Source organism: Candoia aspera, chromosome 1, assembly GCF_035149785.1.
Source record: "Candoia aspera isolate rCanAsp1 chromosome 1, rCanAsp1.hap2, whole genome shotgun sequence".
Classification (NCBI taxonomy): domain Eukaryota; kingdom Metazoa; phylum Chordata; class Lepidosauria; order Squamata; family Boidae; genus Candoia; species Candoia aspera.
The window spans coordinates 18,868,761-18,891,466 of NC_086153.1; the positions used below are offsets into that span (position 1 = coordinate 18,868,761).

The window sequence follows — 22,706 nt, forward strand, 5'->3', positions numbered from 1 at the left end:
AATGAGGGAAGCTGGATTTGCTTAACGATCCAGTGAGTCACTTAATGGCTATGGTGATTTGCTTAACAACCATGGCAAAAAAAGATCATAAAATTGGGTGTGACTCACTTAATGACTGCTTCGCTTAGCAATGGAAGTTCTGGTCCCAATTGTGGTCATAAGACAAGGACTACCTGTATGGAGCAAGTAATGTACTAAAAGGTGATTCCGTACAAGTTATCTGTTGACAAGTCAGTGTCCCCTAAAATGGAAAGATGGAGAAATAGAAAGAACGCACAATTATTTCAACACACACATAGGCATCCAGTTCATACAAGTGAGGTCAGATTAAACAGTGAGCCTTATGGTCTCAGATTTCTAATGGACCCATCTGTCATGTCCATCACACTTTACATATCACAGATATTGATGCTATGTCTATTATTAATAATTAATTCCGCTGAACTTACAATGGAAGAATGGGTTATAATGATGTCAGAAGACCTTGGCGTTTTCCCCCTTGTGGTAAACAATATTTAAGAACTCGTAGGGATGGTAAAGTAGGAGGAGCCTAAACAGCACCCGAGCAGGAAATGGTTCGCCATGCCCCCGTCACCTGGGAAAGTAAATTCTTTGATTTCTCTGAAGGCAGTCCAGCTGACATGCTCCAGTTTAGAGCAAACAAAGGAAAGGGGGAGCCGCTGACAGATCAGTCCTTGGATCTTATTTTTCCACAGCGACGATGCACGTGTGGGCTACCAATTGCAACTTCGGGGAGACTGTTTTTAGATCTCCTTGAATCACAGAAGAGATTAGGACGCCAATTTGACTTCCAGCCGTGAAATTTAAGCGTGCAGCACACCGGGCGGTAAGAAAGCAATTGGATCAGGTCTTTCTTTCTCTGCAGTTTTATCCGGGGGGTGGGGTTGAATTTCTAGCAACAGCATTATAAAACTAGCACCGTGTATGTGGAGCGGGAGCTAATGCTAGATTTAATAAGAGGTTTCTGCTTTTTAAAATGTGTTTTAATTTCTAGTCTCAGATCCAGGAATGGAAAACAGTGACGGAGAAAGATGCGCGAGAAAGACACACATATTCTGTGTCTGCAAAACCATGCTGCAAATTTCTCTGTCTCTCGCTCTCTTGACATGGACCACGCTTCGTATTGGCGCCTTTACTGTTCGCGCGGGGACTTCAGTGGTCTTTTGCTCTAGCGCTCCTGCGAGATCCACCTCGCGTTTCTCCAGGGAAGCTTTGTGGTAATCTGTCGTTTCGTGTGATCTCTCAGGCAGAGTAACTCTTTTTCGGAGCCAGGATCCTTTCTTCTTCCTCGCTCCGTGCAAAAGAATACGGGGTCGCTGCGATTTTTCTTTCTTCAGCGTGGGCTGGTTGTCCAAGTGATTCACAGAGTCCAAGAATCACACCCTCTCCCCGGACATTGTCCGGAATAACGAAGGTGGGAACCATGAGACCCAAAGACCTCGACTCACATCCAGTCTTAGCTATGAATTCATTCAGTGGAGTTACCTAATTAGCCTCGTCTGCAAAATGGGAACATACTTCTGAACTACTGTAAGACTGAGACTTGTAATAGGATTCGCTCCTAAGTCAGACTTCTGGGTCTCATAATCTGCTCCTGGTTTGCTCTTTGAGACCTCCTTTACAACTGAAAGAGGGTCAAACCTATTTTTATGCAGTGTGAGCTACAGGTAGCAAGTGGGGGTGGAGGTGGCAGTACCCCTCACCCCATTGTTGACTGCCGAAAATGCCGTTTTAGTGCTAATGTTGGTATGACATTCAACCTCCTGTCCAGCTGGATTTTGTACGGGCTGGGGGCTGGGTGTTTCTGTTATCTATCTCAGGCAGCAAAATTGTTTGAGCCAGTCATCCCTGATTTGAGAGACTGGTGACCAACAAGATTCTGAAATATTTGCCCCAGCCTCCTCTGCAGGTGCTGATATTATTCTGTATCATATGCCAGCAGTTTCTTTAAAGCTTTTCTGCAGCCTTTTGGAGCTGAATTCTGCTACTTACATCGTAGTTTTGTGTATTTAGATAGATCTTTATGTTCGTTTTATTCAGGTTTAACTCTTGGTTGTGGGCTGTTTCTGAGGCCAATGTTCAGTCGAAAGACAGAATGCAGAAGAGTTATTCACCACCCTTGAAAGATGATATTTAAATTAGGGTTGCCATGAATTGATTAAGTGAATGGATTTAGAAACATTTGAATTAACCTGAAAAGGTTTCCTGGGTTACACTTAGTCTCTGAAAGTACAGGAATCCAACAGAAGCTAGGACTGTCATGTGAGGAAATTGTGCTGTAGTGGCATTACTTCTCAGGGATTGCATTACAGCAACTTGTGAGTTTGTGTCTACGGCTCCTGAATTCTCTGTGCTTGCTGTTATGCCCCTTAAAATCATGGTGTCCCCCTTCCCCAAGATCTGGGTAGGCTTGTGGATTCACCCTGTATCAGTTGCCTGAATCAGAAAAGATGGGACATACATTCACCAAAATTTGCATGATGCCTCAAAGCTCCTGGAAGGCTAGACACAGAAATACAGGCAGGAGGTAAGAATCATAGGATTTAATGTAAGCTGTTCAATCAAGTTGTGTTTAGCTGTCTTCCTAGGGCACTTTACGTTTCATCTTTCTGCTTTTCACAAACTATCTGGATTCCCGCGTGAATCCAGTTTAGTTTTAGCCCTGCAAGCTTTCAATAAATTTATTGACACTATCCAATTAACATGGCCCTTGGGTTGGATCCTTTCTGTGACATATTTTTATCTACTTCCAGAGAGATCTTCCGAATGTCATTTGGGATATTTTTGCCTGCAGCCTTCACTTGAAAGGAAAATAAACTTGTTCTTTGGCTAAAAGGTGGAGTTTATTCCTGATGACTGTCTCAGCTTGTTTCTCCCTTGTTATCTTGGCCTAGGGCACATGCTGTTTTGGTGCCCGAGGTGCCAATAGTTGAAGTTTTGCTGCCTTTTACTATTCCCAATAGGGTGTCCGCTGGGGTCCAAAAAGTCAAGATGGCGGCCACAACAGTGCGATCAAAGCTCTGCCTAGCATTTTATAACAAGTTGTGGTAACTTCTGCTATAACCTATTGTGATAACCACTAGTTTAGATGACTTTCAAGGGAATGGGTCAGATTAATAGAATGTTAGTCATGATGGTAATGTGGAAATATGCTGCTAAATATCATTTACTGAGCAGAAGCATTTGGGGGCTTTCTGAAAACATCTGGCTGGCCTCCAAAGGAAAGAGGAGGAGGATCTTTGACAGGACTCTTAGAGATAAACCAGAGGCTCTCTGATAGGACTCTTTTAGATTAGAGAGATTAGACAAAATCATGGTGAAGCATGAATCTATCAGAAGCTAAATAAAACTTCCAGATTCAGCAGCATTGTATCTGCATACGTTATTGGAAGTCAAACAAAAGGAGGTTGTTTTTAAGTAAATTTCTTTGGAATATGCTGCTAATCATATATCATTTTTTTTCAGGCCATTTCTTCCCTTGTGCAGCTCTAGGCAGACTTAAAAAATATGTCTATCACAGGACTAAAGAAGAAGCAGCCCAAAATGTTTAAAGTGAAAGTTTCAACAATGGAAGCTGAAATGGAGTTCAGCTGCGAGGTATTTTGTTGTTATTTTTATTTATAAAGGCCAGAATTTTTACTCAGATGATGTAGATTTATATACTGTACCTATATGCTGTCTCAAAAAACATGTCTCCCTGAATGTAGAAAGCTGACATATCAGGGAAAAGGTTACACCGAATGTCTTTTCCTGACATGCTAGTTGTCCATGTGCAGGGATTTACATAATAAGATGAATTTTAAAAGTACTCCTTCTTACCACTGGATTCACCTACTGTAATCGCAATTAGTTTCAGGCTGTTTGCCTTTTGCCTAGTTCATGTGCCATTCACTGATCTGTGAATTCATTTGAGAGTGTCTATTCTATCTCTGCTTGAGTGTCTGTTAGAACTTTGACTCTTTTCTATCAGCCTCTGTTTCTGGCAGATAATTTCTGCTGTGCTATCATTCTCAGAGGAAATACAGCTGTCTTTTCTTTCCAACTGGATGACCTGCCTAGATCAGTGACATGCTGAATCACAGTGATTAGTCACTCTAAAAGTACATTGTTTCCAGGCCCGCAACTAGGGTCTGTGTCACCCGGGGCAAACATGGATTCCGCACCCATTTTGGCGCCCCCCCAGTGCTCATTTTGGCGCCTCCCCAGTGCGGCGCCTGGGGCACATGCCCCGCTTGCCCCCCCCCCCCCCCCCGGTTGCAGCCCTGATTGTTTCTAGCTGTAAAAATGAAGGGCTTCCGGTTTTAATTCAGTAAAGAAACTTAGAGAACATTGGCTGACTGAAGTTGTCCATAATTTAGACCTTTAAAGGAAAGGGGGAAATCTGGTGTTCTTTGCTTTTGAAGCTACCCTGGCACTATCACATCTCAAGTGCGATCAAAAATTAGACTGTGCAGGTTCTTTCTTCTCTAACCCACTGAGTTACATATGGGGTGTTTGTGGGAAAACAATTCATAAACGTATTTCTATAGACCTTGGGTATGCTGAAAGGAAAACAGAAGTTTAGAATGTAAGTCTGCAGTTCTGAGAGAACAGAGCAGGGAAGCATGCAAAGATTTTTAAGCCTTGGTTCTGGGGAATCAGGAAGCATAATAACATGGTTAACCTTGGAATATAAGAGAAGGGGTGAGTTCTAAACCTACCACAGCCTTTTCTTTCCAGAGTAGCCAGATAAATTCTAGTGGAAACTGGGAAGCACATTACAGATCCTTGGAATTTTGGATTTCTTTTCTAACTACTCAAAGCCTTGCTCAGTTACCACTCTGTTTGATGTTGCCATATAGCAGTGTTTCTCAACCTCAGGAACTTTAAGATGTGTGGACTTCAACTCCCAAAATTCCCTAGCCAGCATGCTGGTTGCGGAATTCTGGGAGTTGAAGTCCACACATCTTAAAGTCCCTGAGGTTGAGAAACACCACCATATAGATTTTGAACCTAAGGACTGGAAACTCTGAATCATTCTCTGGATTCACATATCATGCTATGTCATGGTTTGTTTAGTTATAGTTTATTAAGTCAGCCACAAGTGCTGAATTCATATAACACACTAAACCCTAAACCATGGCCCACCAGTCAAAATGGCAGGATAAATTCACACATCATGCTAGGCCAAAAGCAAATAAGCTGCATTAAGATAGCAAAATGAGTGAGTTCAACAATTCTGTTGGAGATGGACTTGAGGATCATAAAACAACTAACTCCTATTTTTCTTAAAAGCTGAAATTATGAAATTTTAATTCTGTACTTACCCTCAGAGGCTCTAACATTTCTATTCTTACACATAGTTGAGATCATGTATGTAGAATACCTAAGGAATAGAGCATCTTTTTTACACTCAAATGCCACTATTCCCCATTCTAAATTCATTTTGTACCATTGCAATCCACAGATGAAGTGGAAAGGAAAAGACCTGTTTGACCAGGTGTGTCGTGCGTTGGGGCTGCGGGAATCATGGTTCTTTGGCCTCTGGTACTCTGTCAAAGGAATGGGCACTTGGTTGAAGATGGATAAAAAGGTCTGGAAGCTAAATGTTTAGTACAAAATAATACCTATGTCGTTGGAAAGTCTAAAGATACCCTAAATGTTTTCTTTATAGAAATGTTTTCTTTAGAGAAACATGGTTCAGAGATCCCAGTTCATTTTGAGGGAGGGACAAAGGCCTTAAGGAGCCAGGCCAGGCAAGGTAGGGTACTCCCTGTTTTGAGAGTATTTGGGTGAATAAAGCAGCACCACAATTGGAACAGTGAATATGAGCATGTGTTTAGAGGGGGCAGAAGGCCTGAAAGAAAGAAATAGCAAGGAGACGCCGCCCATGCCCATCCTTGATTTACCGCGATGGAGAATATATTTCTATGGTGTAAGAAAATGTAAATGGTGGGGGAGGCCAGAAACACATGTGCGTGTTCATTTACTTTCCCTGTACCCCCTTTAGCTAATTAGAATCCTCTTTGCATCTAGACTGGAATATAAATGAAATCAGAATGCTTCTAGCTAGCTAGAGAAAGTATGGAGGAAAGCTTTCCTCAAATTGGTTATTTCTTTTTTTCTGGGTAAAAAAGGAGGAGGACCAGGGCATAAAAATGTACCCACCTGAATGCATCTAAACATGGGAAAGTTGAAATGCAATTGTAAATTAGTTTCCTCACATTGATGCTAGGAAGTTGCTATAAGCACGTGTGAACCAGCAATGGGTGAGGTGTAAAACGATGCCAAGTGGCACTGTGAAGTCGGGTCAGTCAGCATTTCATATCACTGGATGGCCTGTAAGTGGGAGTGGGGAGCAGCTACCTAAGGTTTGGGGAAAGAGAGGTTTGGGGAAATTTGCCTAAAGATTCCAGGTGAGTTCATGGCAAGAAATAGTGGCTTTTGGTGTCTGCTCTAATTTGCCAGACAAGCAACTCCCAGGGCTTAGTTGTTCTGGTTTCTTTTTCAAACAGGTTTTAGATCAGGATATTCCCAAAGAAGCTCCAGTGAACTTCTGTTTTTTAGTGAAGTTTTACCCCGAGAAAGTTGAAGAGGAGCTTCTGCAGGAGATCACCCAACACCTCTTCTTTCTGCAGGTCAGAAGGTATTTCTCTTATTCAGAATTAGCTTTGAGGTGTCATGGCTGTGTCTTGGGCATCTGCTTTTGCCATGAAATCATTGTGGCGAACCGTCCGTGATCACTGTCTTCCTTGGGGTACCCTTTAGGTTAGTGCCAACTTTAGGGTCTGAGGATTGGGTGGGGGAAAAGTGGTCTTCATTGGGTTCCTCTCTCTGTTTTGGGCTTGTTAATCCTTTGCCAGTTTTCTTGTTGATCATTGCTGTATTTCTGTATTGGGAATGATTGCATGATCCAGTCACACCAATGCAGAAATTGGAGGGCGACCCAAAAGAAGCAAGTCCAGAATTCATGCAGGAGTTCTGGGGGAGCCCCTTTTGTTAGTGGATTTGGATTTGTAATGTAATGTAATGTAAATGTAATCCACTTTGGATTCTTATTCCTATGCTGTTTTATCTTATAAAGTGTAAATTACTTTTAGGTTAAGAAGGGGTGGTATTCCTTGGTTTGTAGGAAATCAGGAAACATTATTATACCTCAGGATCACTGCTGCCAAATAGGAATGTAATGCATGACATTTCTCCCTCACTTCCTTTTAGCTTAGAAGAGCTTATTGTACTTTTCTCAGACATTCTCCTCCTTTTGAAGGGTCTCACAATTTATATTTCTAAAAGGGGATTATGCAAAAGGCCAAATGAGAGACAGTAGTCTATTTTAAAACACTAAAACAGCCATATGGCCATCATCAGCCCTAACAGCCAAGAATCATCAGTACTTTTTCACCAGTATATATACACACCAGTTTCTACCATGCCTTTTATGCTTAATCCTCCAAGCAATTATAGAGAAGTAGATGGAGGTATCAAAATATATCTTACAGTCCTAAGGGAATCAGTGTGTGGTGATTTCTGGCTCAGAATTATAGAATGAAGTTGTTCTACTGCTAAAGCTTTTTCTGTCAGGTGAAAAAGCACAGTAAATCCCATATTCTCTTTGGAAGATGCAAAACTCTGCCTAGTGTTATCTCTAATTTACTGGATTTAATTGAATGTAATCCACCAGGCTCCTCCGGGAATTTCTCTGACTTCCTACCCCCTGCTCTGCCTTCTCCAGAACCCAGGCTCCATCTGTGGCCTTTTCTGTGAAATTGGCCTGATTCAGTCACCAAAGGGCTTCTTCCCAGGGATTCACTAGGTCTATTTGGTCCCCTCCCCAGTTCTGTAGTTGTTCGAAACCTTAGCAACGTGGTCACAGTGACAAATTTTGGAAGGCAGCAAGAAATCTAAAGTTGTACTTTTTGCATTCAGTTCCATTTTAACAGCCTCCCCCAAACTGGTACCTGTTCTTCAACCCAGCAGGCTGTAATTTATGTGGGCTGCCGTCTAACTGAAAAAGGGCATATCATCAGTGCAGGGAAACCTGCATCAATGTACATACTTTTCTAAGTGGCCTTCTTGTCCACCTACCCTGCTTATTCTCTCTATAGATACAAACAGGTACAAATGAGCCTGTTTAGATAAACAGTCTCATTTGCATCTGCCTTAAGATTTTCTCCCACTTGCTTCCCTTTTGTATCAGTATAAAAACACAGTAACAGCAAGAACCTGCGGCATTTTAAGCACAGATTTAAACCCTAGGGAACTGATTATAATTGCTTATTTCAAAGGTGAGAAACACACTTTGATACACGTGTAAAGACTTGTGTGTGATGAAGGTGTATGCTTCTGATGAAAGAGATTCTGGTATTCAACTTTAAATTGTTTTAGCCCCTTTTTAAGCCATCACCTGACTTCACTGCAACAAAAGTAGAAAATTCTAAATTATGATGTGAATATGGCTGTCAAAATCTATCAAAACCTTGAGTGAGATCACATTACATAGGTAATAATTGTTCTTAAACAATTCTTAAACATATGTTTGATCAATTTCAAGCAGCTCCACATTATTCCCCATTATAAGTACTTTGGTGTAATTTGAAGCTATAGGGATACTGTCTGTGTGCAGAAAGCTGGGCAGAGGGACTCCTTACCCTTTGTAAAAGATGCATCTCTTGCCTTTATTTGCCAGCTTGTGGAAGTGTGAAAATGTCATGCAGGTGTAAGGAGGAGAGGGCTGTGTGCAATGTGGGTGGGCAAGATGACCTGGATGCTCCAAGAAGCTGGTAAGGGGAGGGAGTGGATCCAGAAAAAAAATATTCATTAATTAAGATGTTTATAGCTCACCCATTGTCACAAGGTTCTCAGGAAAAGCTATAATCCATAAAACAAAGGTCAAACAAAGTGAAATAAAAATGAACAGCACCTTGAAAATTTAAAACAGAAATAGCCAAAATACAATAATGGAGAGAAAGAGGTTTTTAAAGGGACAATATGACATAGCCAGGCTGCCCTTATGAAATCCCAAATGCCAGTGTAAAAACCAGGATTTCACCTGGCATTGAAAAGCAAACATTCTTTGGGCCATCCTGTTCTGCAGGGAAAGGTCATTCTAAAGCTGGAATACCATGATAGAAGGCTCTTTCTTATATCCCCATAGAACATCTTAATGTTTGGGCAGATACTGTACCTACTGAGAAGTGCTCCCATAACTTTGTCCATTGAAGATCTTTACTAAAACTTTGAAGTCCAACAAAAGTGAACTACAGCTGCTGAATCTCCATTAGTAGTTATATGGTTTTTGAAAGAGCTTCAATACAAGATCCTCACTGCTGCATTCTGTATCAGTTGCAGCTTTTGAATCAGCTTCAGGTCCACATAAAGCAATTCAGAGTCATCTAATCAGGAGGTGGCCAGACCATGGACAACTGTGACCAAGACTATTCTGTTCACCAAAGAGTGTAGCTGGCCAGTTGTATTAGGGATTACCAGGGTCAAGTAACAGAGGTGAAACAGGAAAACATCAAGACTATGCATCTACTCCAGGGGTGGGGAAGTACAATTTCATCCAGAGTTGAAGTCTTACCCAGTTTCCTGACATTGAGACACCAATCTACAGTATCTCTCTCATTGGGATTCCTTGTGAATCTACCACAGATCTGAGAAGCCTAACCCTAACTGAAAGCCCAAGATAAAATGGGAATAAAGAACTGGGAGAAATTGCATGCCCTAGGCCCATGGGAACAGGGAAGAATGAAGTTGGAAGGAACACCAGAGCAATAGTAGAAAGACAGTAGGTTAATAAGAAGTGTGAGCTGAGAGGAAGCCTGATGGATGGTAGAGAGCTGCTTGAGATTTGAGGGCAAGAAATGAAGCCAGAAGAAAGTTTCATAAGGTATAAGAAGAGATGGTGTGCATTTCTGCAGAAGAACAAAGGTTTTATTCTGGACCAAGAAGCATGAAACTAGAGAAGGTAACAATGTAATCATGTTTTCTGGATAGATGCTATATACTAGAGTGGTGTTTTAGAATCCAAGGCAAACTGGCAGGGGGCACATAGCACCTGTTATGTTTGCAGCTCCTCAAACTGAACTGATTTTTTCACAAGAGGGCAGCTGTGTGGTCCCAGGAAAACATATGGCAGCTTTAAGGAGTTTGGGGCAGGGATGGGGAGCAAGGGTGGGACAAACAGGGTGGTGATGCCAAATGAGCATGGCCATATTGTGAATTTAAGCAGTGCCAGGATTTGGGGCAGGGAGTTGTTTTGTTTCCCAGTATATCTGAGCTATGTTATCATATATATATATGATAAAAAAAAGCAGTGTCCCCCCAAAGGGTCAGACATGACTTGGTGCTTGCACAGGGGACCTTTCACCATACATACATACATATATATGTATATATATATGTATATATGTATATATGTGTGTGTGTGTGTGTGTGTGTGTATGTATGTGTGTGTGTGTGTGTGTATATATATATATATATATATATATATGGTGAAAGGTCCCCTGTGCAAGCACCAAGTCATGTCTGACCCTTTGGGGGGACACCGCTTTTGCAATGTTTTCTTGGCAGACTGCAGCGAGGTGGCTTGCCATTGCCTTCCCCAGTCGTCACCTTCCCCAGCAAGCCGGGTACTCATTTCACCAACCTTGGAAGGATGGAAGGCTGAGTCAACCTGAGCCGGCTACCCAAGAATCCAGCTTGCGCTGGGATCGAACTTGGGTCATGGGGAGAGTTTCGGTTGCGATACTGCCGCCTACCATTCTGCGCCACACGAGGCTCTCTCTCATGTACACACACACACACACATACATATGCACACACATACATGCGTACACACACATACATGCGTACACACACACACATGCGTACACACACATACATGCCTACACACACACACATACATACACACACACACCTCTTATTAAACCTATTATGGAGTTGCAGTACAGTGTTCATGTGTTTCCCACCTCATTAATAAAAATTTCTCTGCTCAATTTTTAGAAGTGTTCTAAGGGTCTCAAAAAAGGGGGGGCTACAGTTATTGCTGCATTTGGTCATTATCAGCAGGAGTGGGATGATGGATATCACTTGCTGAGATGGGCGGCTATAGAAATCAAATAAATAAATAAAATATCACAGGCTGGTTTGACTTAACCAGCTAAATCTTTGATTGCATGCTGCTAATATTTCCTTGGAACTAATTTTTCCTTGGAAGAGTTAATCTTCTAGTTGGGATCAGTTTCCTGATGGGGTTTCTGTTTTTCACCATTGCCTTGACAATTACTTGGGCTGAGCTATTTTGGAAAGAAGGCTGTGCCTCCCTTCCCTTCCCTTCCTTTTCATCTCCCTGAAAGCTACACATTTTCTTCTAGTTTCTTCAAACCTGCCTTGGCTTGTTTGACTTGGAGGAATGTAATTTGGGGAATTTTTTGTTTCAGTTCCAAAAGAAACATAAAAAGGGAGGCAAAGCAACACGTTTGAACTTGCTGAGTTTCCTAACGTTAAAAATCAGACTTGCAGCACAATTGGGGTAAAAGTGGGGGAATAACACGTACAAGCCTTTGTATACTTTAGAAATTCAACCTACTAGACTGTATTAAACCATTTGTTTGGTTTAATAGTACAAAGTTATTATGTAGAAGACAGTTCCCTTGACTGCAGGAGGAATGAGAAAGTAACAGTGTTTTGGTAGTAAGACATCAGGTACTCCAGTAACTGCCACCCAGTGAGCTACATACTTGGAAGAATTTGTTTTTTGAGTTGGCTTCCTTGGGTTGTCCCCTTTTCAGACTTCAAGGAGAGATCTAAGCTTGAATTATTTGAATTACTACTAATAATTATTATTTCTATACTGGGGTCCAGGAGAAACCCAGAATAGTTACAAAGAAATAAATAGAAACAATTTTAAATAAAACCAACAATCTTTAAAACACTAACATTCAGAAATCCAAACAGGGCTCATTTAAAAAAAGAAAAGGAAAGCAGTAGAACACCCAGTCAAAACTTGGTCTGATCCTGGCACAGTTATTCCAGAAGAGCCTGGGTGAACAGCTTTTCGGGAGAGGTGGGCAGTGATAGAAATTTGAAATATAAAACAAACAAATCAATAAATAAATTTGATTGCCTTCTAAAATAAAGACAGCTTAGAAGTCAACTTATCTCTCTTGGCAGAGGGTTCTGCAATCTTCTGGAAGTATAATCTTCTATGCCTGGGAGAAAATGAGGCCACTTTTCTCCATATGTTACATTAAACATCCCAATTAAAACCAAACCAAACCAAACCAAACCAAACAGCTACCAAAATGAAGAAGGAACATAGATAAATAAACTCAAAACTTTATTAAAAGACAAAAGTGAGAAAAGGGAGGTGACTAGGGTGAGGGAATATACTAAACAGAATTGGGAACTCTAGCCATCCAGTTGTTATTTGATTACAGTTCCCATAACCTACAACTATTGGCATTGTGGTTGGAACTAATGAGAGTTGGTAATACTGAAGGGCCACAATTTCTACATGCTTGAAATAAAATTGTGAATAGCATAGAAGGTATAGTGGGAACTTCCCTCTGTCTCTCTTTTTCTCATCATGCCAGAATTCAGAACTACAAAATGAATTTTTGCTTGATGGTACATTCAGGACACCCACCAGAAAAACACAATACAGTGCAACATTATTTTCTGGAGTTAACAAAGCCATATTTATGGGACGGAAAGGGTTGTTTATGTTTAAGCTTCTCCAGACTAACCTGAAGAGTATCTGAATGAGCATGTGCAGTGTATCTCAGGATGACAAAAAACAGAAGCAAATTCAGTAATTGCTTTCCAGTCTTCTTGTTGGCTTTTGAAGAAGCTTCTAGCTGATTGCTCTGGAAAGCAGAATGCTGGGTTAGATGGCTCTTTGGTCTGATTTGCCAGATCTTTTCTTATTAATCCTGATATTTAGGAATAGAAATTCCATAGAGATTTATATATTTCTTTCTTTTTTTATAAGGGGAAGGAGCAGTTGCATTAGTGATTTGCATATGTGCTAATGGAATGATTTATAGAAATAGTGTGATCTTGGTTTGACATAGAGTAAGGGATTGATTATGGAAATTGCTGTATATTCTTGCTGTTGAGAGTTGGAAGTCACTGCTTTATGTAATCTTTAAAGTTCTTTTTTCTTGTGTTTCACACTTTTTTAGTTTTTTTTTCTTTTTGTAGTTTTTGTTTCAAACTTAATAAAATTCTTTAAAAAAAAAGGAATAGAAATTCCACGCACAGACCTCTACATCTCTATGGTGGAAAACAAATAACAGTGGAGAATTATAACCTTCCTATCCTGCTTGTGGGTTTTCCCAGTATTTGGCTGACCACTAACAAAACGGAAGGCTGGGCTAAATAATCCTTTACTGACCTGATGCTCCAAATTGGAATTATGTACTAGTTTTGGAATGTGGTTATTATGCAGCGTGCTTTAAAAGCATATGTAATTACCTTGAATATTCTTGGTATTTTTCTGCATGTCTCTACAGCCGCCAACATTTCTTTTATTTTTTCACTCATAAACTCAGCTAACGGTTACATTTCAGGTGCCAAAACAAAGTCTGGGTGTCTATTATTTTGTTTTCAAGCTTTGGCCGAGTCTTAGATTTTTCTTCTTTTTTTTCCACCTTGCGTCTTAGGTTAAGAAACAAATACTGGATGAAGAAATCTACTGTTCTCCCGAGGCTACAGTTTTATTGGCTTCTTATGCAGTTCAGGCCAAGGTGAGGCTTTATAATTGTTAGGTTGTCGCCTTTTATAACAGATACACAGAGTGTTAATTAACACAGAAGAGGATCTGCTAAAGTGTTGCTGTGTAGCTGGAAATAGGAAGTGGTATATTTTTCACCTGATCTGTCTCCGCTTTTGGGTGTTTTGCAGGTTTTGTTTAATGAGTACACCCTGTTTAAATTTCTCGGGAGGTCAGTGGATTAAAATGCAGAGAGGAGATTGAGATATCTCACTTTGTTTTAAACAAAAAACAACTGTGGAACAAGATGCAGTTTAGACTGCAGTGGGCATTCTGAGTAAGATGGTAGTTTTTCTTCCCCACTCCCCCTTTTTTCTTAATTAAAAATAATTCTCCCTATATTCTAGCATGCATTTGAGGAGTCCCTGCATAAAGTGTCTTCCTGATCTCTCCTCTTCTCTGAATCCCCCTTCAGAGAATTAAGGGGTGGCAGCTGTAACTCTTTCATCCAACCCTCCTTAGCACTGAACTGAGAGCTGCTACTGTATACCCACCCTTGCTAGTCACTGGCAGGAATCAGCCACCCTTAGTCCAGAACTGAGACAGATCAGATGAAATGAGTGGAGCTCTGGCCTCTCATTATCCCTGAATGTGTCTGGGCATATTATTTTTACATACAGACAGACACTGTATATCTCACAGGAGGAGGGCACCAGCCCCAGCAAGGTGTCATATTTGTCCCATCTTACTGCTAGTGGTGGGCTAGCTCTCTGGAACTCTGGGACTCAGTTGACACCACGTGTTTATTTATTGATTTATGAAATTTATAGGCTGCCCTGGTCTGTTACAACTCTGGAAGGCTTATGAAATACAACAGTGAAATGAATCTAGAAATACAAAAATCACCAACAGTCTGGAAAAACAACAGCAATCATAAAAAAAAAAAGAACGCATCACAAGGGGTCTGTTACCCACTCTGTCCCAGGACCTGGGGATACAGCCAAGCCATGTCTTAAGGGTGTGTTTCAATAGAGTTGGGTGTTGGAGCCAAAGCATATAAAGTTTAGAGCAACTTGTGAATTATGATCTGTAAACTATGATATAATGATCAAGGTATTGCATGCATCCAGAAAATTGTTCATTATTCAGCAGCCATGGCTATACAAACCAAGGTATGGGTAATGTGTGAACCCATCTTGGATGGTTTGCTTACAAAGCCGTACCACCGTTCTCTCTTAAGGAGACATTAAGATCCCCTCTTGCTGGTGTTGGTGCTTAAGCCACAGCTGGAGCCTCTGCAGCTCTACTGTGTTGGTGGAGTGGACAGAAAAATTAAACAACAGAGTTTTAAACGTTGCATTGATAAGGTTAACTGAAACATGGAATCATTAATCTTCTGCCTTGTCATTTAAATTTATGTTGTGGAAAAATCAAGGATGCTTTCTTTTTCTATTTCTTTTTAATCTGGCTGGAGAACCTCTTATTTATGTAACTAGAAAATCTCAAAATTTTAAAGGTAGTCCATAAAATCACTATATATGTGAGTGGTACATTATAAATTATGGATTAGACATTTCCCTGTTCTCTTTGGGTTCATATTGAAAGCTATACAACTACTGCAATCTTGACAGGTATTAGAATCCTCCTTTGTTCAGGGAACATTTTCATTAACAGCATATAATGCCACAAGATACTTATGAAAAATATTGAGTCACACTCATAACTTGGATTATTTTACCTATGAAAAGCTTGTATTATCAGATGATCTTAGATAAAAATACCCAATGAATCTATATGTTGTTCTTTGTTAAAATGAATTGGGTCTTTCACACCATTATTTTGGACCAACTTAGTTTTTACTTCTTTTTTTTTTAATCCACTCAATCATGTCCAGTTCTTGGAGACTGCCTGGACAAGTCCCTGCAGTTTTCTTGGCAAGTTTTTTCAAAAGTGTTTTGCCATTGCCTCCTTCCTAGGGCTGAGAGAAGTGACTGGCCCAAGGTCACCCAGCTGGCTTTGTATCTAAGACTGGACTAGAATTCACAGTGTCCTTGTTTCTAGCCTGAGGCCTTAACCACTAGACCAAACTGGCTCTAAGTCCTGATGTGGCTGGTTTTAATTCTTTTATAGTACTTAAACAGAGTTTGATGTATATAGGAGTGTATCTTGGCAGTTTATTAAATTTAAGAGCATGTTGCTCGGCCAGTTTGGTCTTGATGTCACTACTGCACCTGAAATTTCACAGTTACTAGAGGTTTGGAGGAATAAATTGAGGTTCCTTAACCAGTTATTTACTTTCAAAGAAAGTTGAAGGATATTTATGAAATTGAAAGTAATTATTGACATGAATTTTGGAATAACAAGCTTGAATTCTTGTATTTCTGTAAACAAGTGGAAGATCATCCCGAAGAATATAAAATTAACTTTTTAATCTTAAAATGAGGTTAGTATAACGGAAATTCTGTTTAGCAAGATTTGGATACCATTGCCTTGTTACTGAAAATGCCGTTCAGAAGTTGGAACATTTACCTTCATGTTTTGAAGTTTTCTTATGATTTCCACATTTTGGGCCAAAATCCATAGGATTGTTAACATGACTTTAGGTCAATTATTACTGGTTAAAGATGCATATGTTCTGCATCATTATATCCATAACATTTGGAATCTATCAGGATATCATGGACTGTAGATTTTTCATGGATGGAGGATGATAAAAAGAATTATTATATAAAATCAAAAGGCTAAAGCTACACTTGACTTGCAGGATGGGCTGCAGATTTGGGTGGTCTGTCAATATTTGAATTACATTTCTTTCTACAAAGGAGGAAGAAAGAAGATCTTTGAGCAGTTTAGCCAATTTTTAGTTGTTCTATTTATGATATAATGATCCAGGTTTGTTTTATTTTTCTTCTTTTAAGTATTAATTTAGATGTGATGATGATGATGCTTTCCATTCAATCATGTCCGATTCTTGGTGATTCTATGGATCAGCTCTCTCCACAATTTCCAATCTTGTACTGCTTCTTTTAGTTGTTTTATGCTCTGGCTGGTGTTGGCTTTGATGGTGTCCAGCCACTGTGTTTTTTGGTGGCCTCGTTTCCTTCTACTGCTGGCCATTCTGAGCATAACTGCCTTTTCCAGCGAGTTTGATCGCATGACATGGCTGAAATAAGTAAGGCGGAATTTGTGATTTTGCCCACCAGTGGCACGTCTGGTTTTATACACTCCACTACTTGCTTGTTTGTCACCTTTGCAGACCAAGGAATGTGCAGGAGCCTTCTCCAACACCACAGCTTGAATGAGTTGATTTTCCTCCTGTCTACTTTTTTCATGGTCCAACTTTCGCAACCATAGGTAGTTATGGGAAACATGATAGTGTGGATTAATCTGCATTTAGTTGCCAGGCTGATGTCCTTGCTTTTATATTATGTTGTTAATTCTTTGTATATATCTTTTTCCTGTTAACTTTTCTGATACTTCTTTCCCTCCCAGTATGGTGACTACGATCCAAATCTGCACAAACCAGGTTTCCTAGTCCCAGAAGAGCTCTTGCCAAAAAGAGTAAGTGTTTTCATACTTTTCTCCTGGTCATGGATAGGAATCCTCAGATACGCAAAATAGCAGAATTAGGCAGATAGGGAGCCGAAGATCTGCATGACTCAAAAAACCACAACTTATTCCCAAGAGTGATATCTATTTGTCCTTTTAGGACAGACTGTTCCTCTCTTCACTTTCTAAAGAGTGGGAAACTTTATAACTATGATATTCCTCAGTTTTCAAGCAACTACTAAGAATGTGAGTCCCCAGATATGAAGGGAGGTTTCTCCTTCAATTTATCACCGGCCAGAGTCCGTCCTTGAAGGGGAGATGGGAGGTGATAAATTTGATAAATAAATAAATAAATAATAAAAAATAAATCTTCTTCAGAGGACGCCTGGGTAACAAACCCAAGATTGCTGTTATAGCCTGGCACTGTGTCACAGGTTCTTTTTAAACTATACCCAATTTGATTTCCTCAGACTCAGAAGATCCACCCAAAAGCACTGGATCCTAGACAATTGGATTTTTTATATCTCCCTATGAGGGTTGGGAGATGTTTTATTTTGAAAAACTATCTACAATACAAAAGTGAAACTTACAAATATGTATGTGTTTTCTATAGCTATTATCTTATCCTATTCTCTCTCTATTGCTAATGATACTATACAATGTTATACTACTATTATTATACTATACTCTATACCAGCCCTTCTCAACTTGTTGACCCTGGAGGAACACTTGAAATATTTTTCAGGCCTCAGGGAACCCCTGCACATTCAGGCTCAAATATAGGCCAGAAGTGACAAAATTATTATATTCGTTTTATTGGCCAAAAAGGCCCATGACTTGGCATGAGTTGTCACCCAAGAAACCACACCGAGGCAGGAAGGTCCCTTGTTCTTTTTTATTTCTGTGCACAGCAACAAGAGGGGGCTCCTGCCCAAGTGCAAGAGCCCCGAGCAACACACTTCTCTTTTATTCATTTTCTAGCAAGGAAATAAAGGCAACAAAATCTCTTATTGGCTGATTCTTTTAGCACTTACGCAGTAACCTTATATACTACATACTATCCCATAATATTCCTTAGCATGTTCTATGTTTTCTAAACCCCCCACCTTAGGGGTGTACATTCTACTATGCTAATTAGCCTTTAGGTTACAGCTAGGTCAGCGGTGATCCCATTACAAGGTCACTCGGTGGGTTTTGAATACCTTGAAACCAATCTTCCTCCCTTTCTCCAAGTACAGCAGATTTCGAAAACAGTCTTCTTCCCCTTTTCCCCAAGTACAGCAGACTTTCCTCCAACTCTCAGATACCTGCTGTTTGACCCACATCCTCTTGAAACTTAACCACAAGTGTCTAATATTATCTGCTAGCAGGCAAGCATTAAACAATAATTTTTCTTATGACTACCCGGGCCCTTGGTTTCATGTGTAGGCCTGTATATATGCATTAACAGGGTTCTTAAACTAAAAATAATGAAATTTACCTTTTTAATGTGAAGTTGCTGGAATTTGAAATAATTTTTTAAATAGATCATGATCTCCCAGGGAACCCTTAGTGACCTCTCGTGGAACCCTAGGGTGCCACGGAACCCTGGTCGAGAACACCTGCTCTATAATTCCTTCTATACTATACTATTACTTTTCTACTACTACAATTTCAGGTATACTATTACTACTATTACTATTACTAGTATAGGGCAGTGTTTTACCCTTACAGACCCTGGTCTGTCTTTAAATCCTTTCTCTCTCTGGGATTTCTTCTCTTGGTTTTCTTCTTTATTAAGCGGCAGCTTGCAGAGCACTTGCACCTTCTCAACATTGTCCTTGACTTGCTTTGCTGTGCCTCTTCGTTCTTCTTCTGAATCCTCCAGTCTTTGTGAGGAAAAAACTTATTTTATGTGGCTGCTTTCTTTCTGTTGCTGCTGCAGAGCTTCAAAACACAAACATCTCCTCTGTTCTCCTCCCCCACCTGTTTCAAGGTTGCAGCTTTTATAAGCAACTCTGCTGTGCTGATACTGGGGAGAAGATTCAAATAGGAGGGGAAAAAGGCAGCATAGGTGCTTGCCATTTTTAAAAAGCAGCCTGCTCTTCCACACTCTGGTCTTTCTATTCTGGATCGACATTCCTCTTCTGGATGTGAATCCAGGCTGCTGTTCATGGAAGGGGAACTTCTGACAAAACCTACCTGAAGGTAGCAGAGCTGTATTAAGTCACCAACAAGCTGAAAGGCTTCCTGAGAGGGGATCCAGCTTGCTTCTAATACTGTGGCATTTTTAGGCCCGCTTTAGTCATATGGAATTGTGCAAGCCCTTCCAAAGTGGAGCACTTGCTCATATCTGCATGTTCCCCTAAGAACAGCATTCTTGAGGTTTGAAGAATAAATCTTGTTGCTGTTGTTTTCCTTTTTGTTCTTTACTTTTCCTTCACCTAGGTCCTCCATCAATATCAGATGACACCAGACATGTGGGAAGAAAGGATTACTGCCTGTTACGCTGGACACCAGGGAATGGCCAGGTACTGCAGCTCCCTTGTCTGCAGTTGTAGCTTGGAAAAAGGACTTATGTCCATTAGCACTGGGGGGGGGGGGTCACTGACACACATTCTGCCCCTTCCATACTTGTGTGCAACATTGTGATGCAAGTTCCATTCCTTCCATATTTGTGTGCAACATCATGACAGAAGTACAAAGGGTAGGGTTTCATCATGATGCCACAATACACATTTCATGACTTTGACATTCTGCCCATATTCACCTAATTCCTCTATGGAACATAGTAGGAGCCAGTAAGAATTTGGGTTGATCATACCTTAATTTCATTTCTTGATGCAAAGTTTGACCCAAACTGATGGGAACTCAGAAACTGATGTACTCTCATCACTCTGTTACTGGTTGTTGATTAGTTTTGGGATCGCAATTCAAAGCGCTGGTTCCAGGCCTTTAAAGACTGAAACCAGCATATCTGTTTGAGAACAGCCTCCTCTTATGAGAATCTGTCCAGGTTTTGAGGTCACTATTTGTGGCCTGCTCTGTCCAAAGCCTTTAGATGTTTGACAGATTGGGCCAAGAAGCAGAACCTTTTATATAGTATTACCAGGACTTCAGAATATCCTTCCAGGGAAGGCATTTTTCAGTTAGGGATCATTCAGCTGAAGGTAAAATTTGTTCTAGAATATTTCCAATTTGTTTGGATGTGCCAAGTGAGGCTATTTCTGTGTCATGGTTGATTTGTCCATCTAGTCGTATGATTTTATAGAGGTTTTACTGTGACTTGTAAAGACTTTGATTAGCACTGGTAATAAAACTGGATAAAAGTCCTCCACAGTCAATAAATTTAGCTTTGGGGTGAGAACAATATGGATCAAAATATTTGCTTGATGAAACTAATTTTCATTTTTCATTACCTGTTCTAGAGCAATCCTTTCCAAGTCCTTTTAAAAAAAATATTCCATTCTTTTAGATATGAAGCTGAGATGAACTATCTTAAAATAGCACAAGACTTGGAGATGTATGGGGTTAATTATTTTCCAATTGCTGTAAGTATGTATGATTTTTAATGCATCTGATTCAGCTTTCTCTGACCTGAAGTTCCCAGATGTTTGACTATAACTCCCATCTGCCCCAGCCAACACTGCCAGTAAAAGGGGGCTGTAGGAGTTATTCAAAACATCTGGGAGTCTCAGCATTGCCTATTGTGACCTGGAGTGATTTGCCTGACTTAAAAAATGCTCTCCACTGGAAAATGCTATGACTCTTAAAGCAAATATCTTGGTCTTACATTCTTCAATGTGTATTCACATTAGCTAACATAAGGGTAAATTCTAGCTCATAGATGCCTATGATTTGACTCTTTTATATGAAACAGCGGGGAAGAAGCTGCCAAGCAGGCAAAAGTACTGGTTATGTACTTCATTACAGAGAGACTAGTTGAGAAGCAGTAAGGACAACTGAGTAGGACAATATATTTCCCAATTAATGCAGGTGTTTACCATGAACCTGGAACTGTGAAATGTGCATTTTAGGCCAATCTATAGTAAGTTGCAGTTGGTTGATGTCAGAGGATGAATGTATTGATTTTCATCTTGGATTTCTCCATAGCAAAAGAAGAATCATACAGACTTCCTGCTTGGGGTAGATGCCAAAGGGATTCATGTCTATAGCATCAATAACCGCTTCTCTCCAAATAAGTCTTTTGAGTGGAGCAGCATCCGAAACATTACTTATTCTGAGAAAGAGGTAGGTGGATGTGCTGCGGGAACCCTGCTCTGAGATGAGTGGTAGATCTACCATTAGGAATGGTAGAATTGGAGAGAGACTAACTCAGCAAAGTAGCTCAATTGTTTTTGAGCTGTAGTTGCTACTAAAATTGTGTAATATTTTTTAAAATAAATTTATCTACCTACCTACCCATCTACCATATACTTAATATAACCTCATACTTCCAAACTGACAAGGGCACAACAACTAATGTTAGTCCCACCTACCTAATGACAATGGCCCCATCTAGGAGGACCTGAGATGGCTTTATATATCATGGTCTGATCATCTATTAATATCTATTAATCTGTTAACATATATTAATATTATGATTTTTAAAAGGCACAGATTTTAGTCCTTAAAAAAAAAAAGAATATTTACTCTGTTCAGGGCATGTAAGCTATGTAAAGTATGAAGTCCCATAGCGTTAAAAGCATCCAGTCTAAAAATAGACATAATGGAAAAAATAGTTTGATATTTTTCATAAATACATGGCAAAAATGCAGTGAAAAACTAGTACTCTAATAGAATCTACCTTTTACCGAAAACACATTATGATTTCTTTCTTAAAATGTTTCGGAGAAGCCAGTGTACTAAAACACAAGAGAGTTGCACATGTGCTACTAAACTAAAAATACAAACTTTTCTGCAGGAATAAACACTGGGGCTGGTGCGGGGGGCGGGGGTCAGAGAAGGCAAGGGAATGGGGGGACCAATCTGTACTGCTCCAGGGCTCACTTCCACCTACATGTGTCCCCAAATTATGCAGAATTTCATTGCTGTTCTTGCCAAAATGGATGCATGGTGGTGGTCGTGTGTTATATGCTCTTTATTCAGTTCCAGTCTCCAAACTAGGACTGATCTCTGAGGTACCCCACTGCATACCTCCTTCCATGTGGACACAGGCTCATTAAGGACCATGCGTTGGCTACAGTTGTTCAGCCAACTGTGAATCCATCTGCTGGTGGGACCATCCATCCCACATTGCTCCAGTTTATCAAGAGTAGGCTGTGTACTTTTTCAAATGCCTTACTGAAGTCTAAGTTTTAAAACAACACAGATAAACTATATGGTAACAGTAAAGAGCAACATATAGCATAATAATTAAATTGGAAAGAAAAACGTTGGCACAATAGGTAAGCCTCAGTACTGCAACACCTGCTTTAATTCCACGTGTGGAAGAGAAGTG

The 22,706-nt window shown here is 40.2% G+C and overlaps 1 protein-coding gene across 2 annotated transcripts in view; it reads left to right on the forward strand.

Annotated features, from left to right (window-relative positions):
* Positions 1-570: 570 nt before the first annotated feature.
* LOC134493869 (merlin-like) overlaps positions 571-22,706 on the forward strand; it is a 33,072-nt gene continuing 10,936 nt past the window's right edge. The window contains exons 1-9 of one of the 2 annotated variants that reach the window (XM_063298692.1): positions 571-847; positions 3,487-3,618; positions 5,468-5,593; positions 6,516-6,638; positions 13,668-13,751; positions 17,210-17,278; positions 19,694-19,776; positions 20,721-20,796; positions 21,359-21,496. In XM_063298692.1, the coding sequence (XP_063154762.1) occupies positions 3,529-3,618; positions 5,468-5,593; positions 6,516-6,638; positions 13,668-13,751; positions 17,210-17,278; positions 19,694-19,776; positions 20,721-20,796; positions 21,359-21,496 (789 nt within the window). In that variant the 5' untranslated portion in view covers positions 571-847; positions 3,487-3,528. The remainder of the gene's footprint in view (positions 848-3,486; positions 3,619-5,467; positions 5,594-6,515; positions 6,639-13,667; positions 13,752-17,209; positions 17,279-19,693; positions 19,777-20,720; positions 20,797-21,358; positions 21,497-22,706) is intronic. The other variant, XM_063298700.1, reaches the window with a different exon arrangement.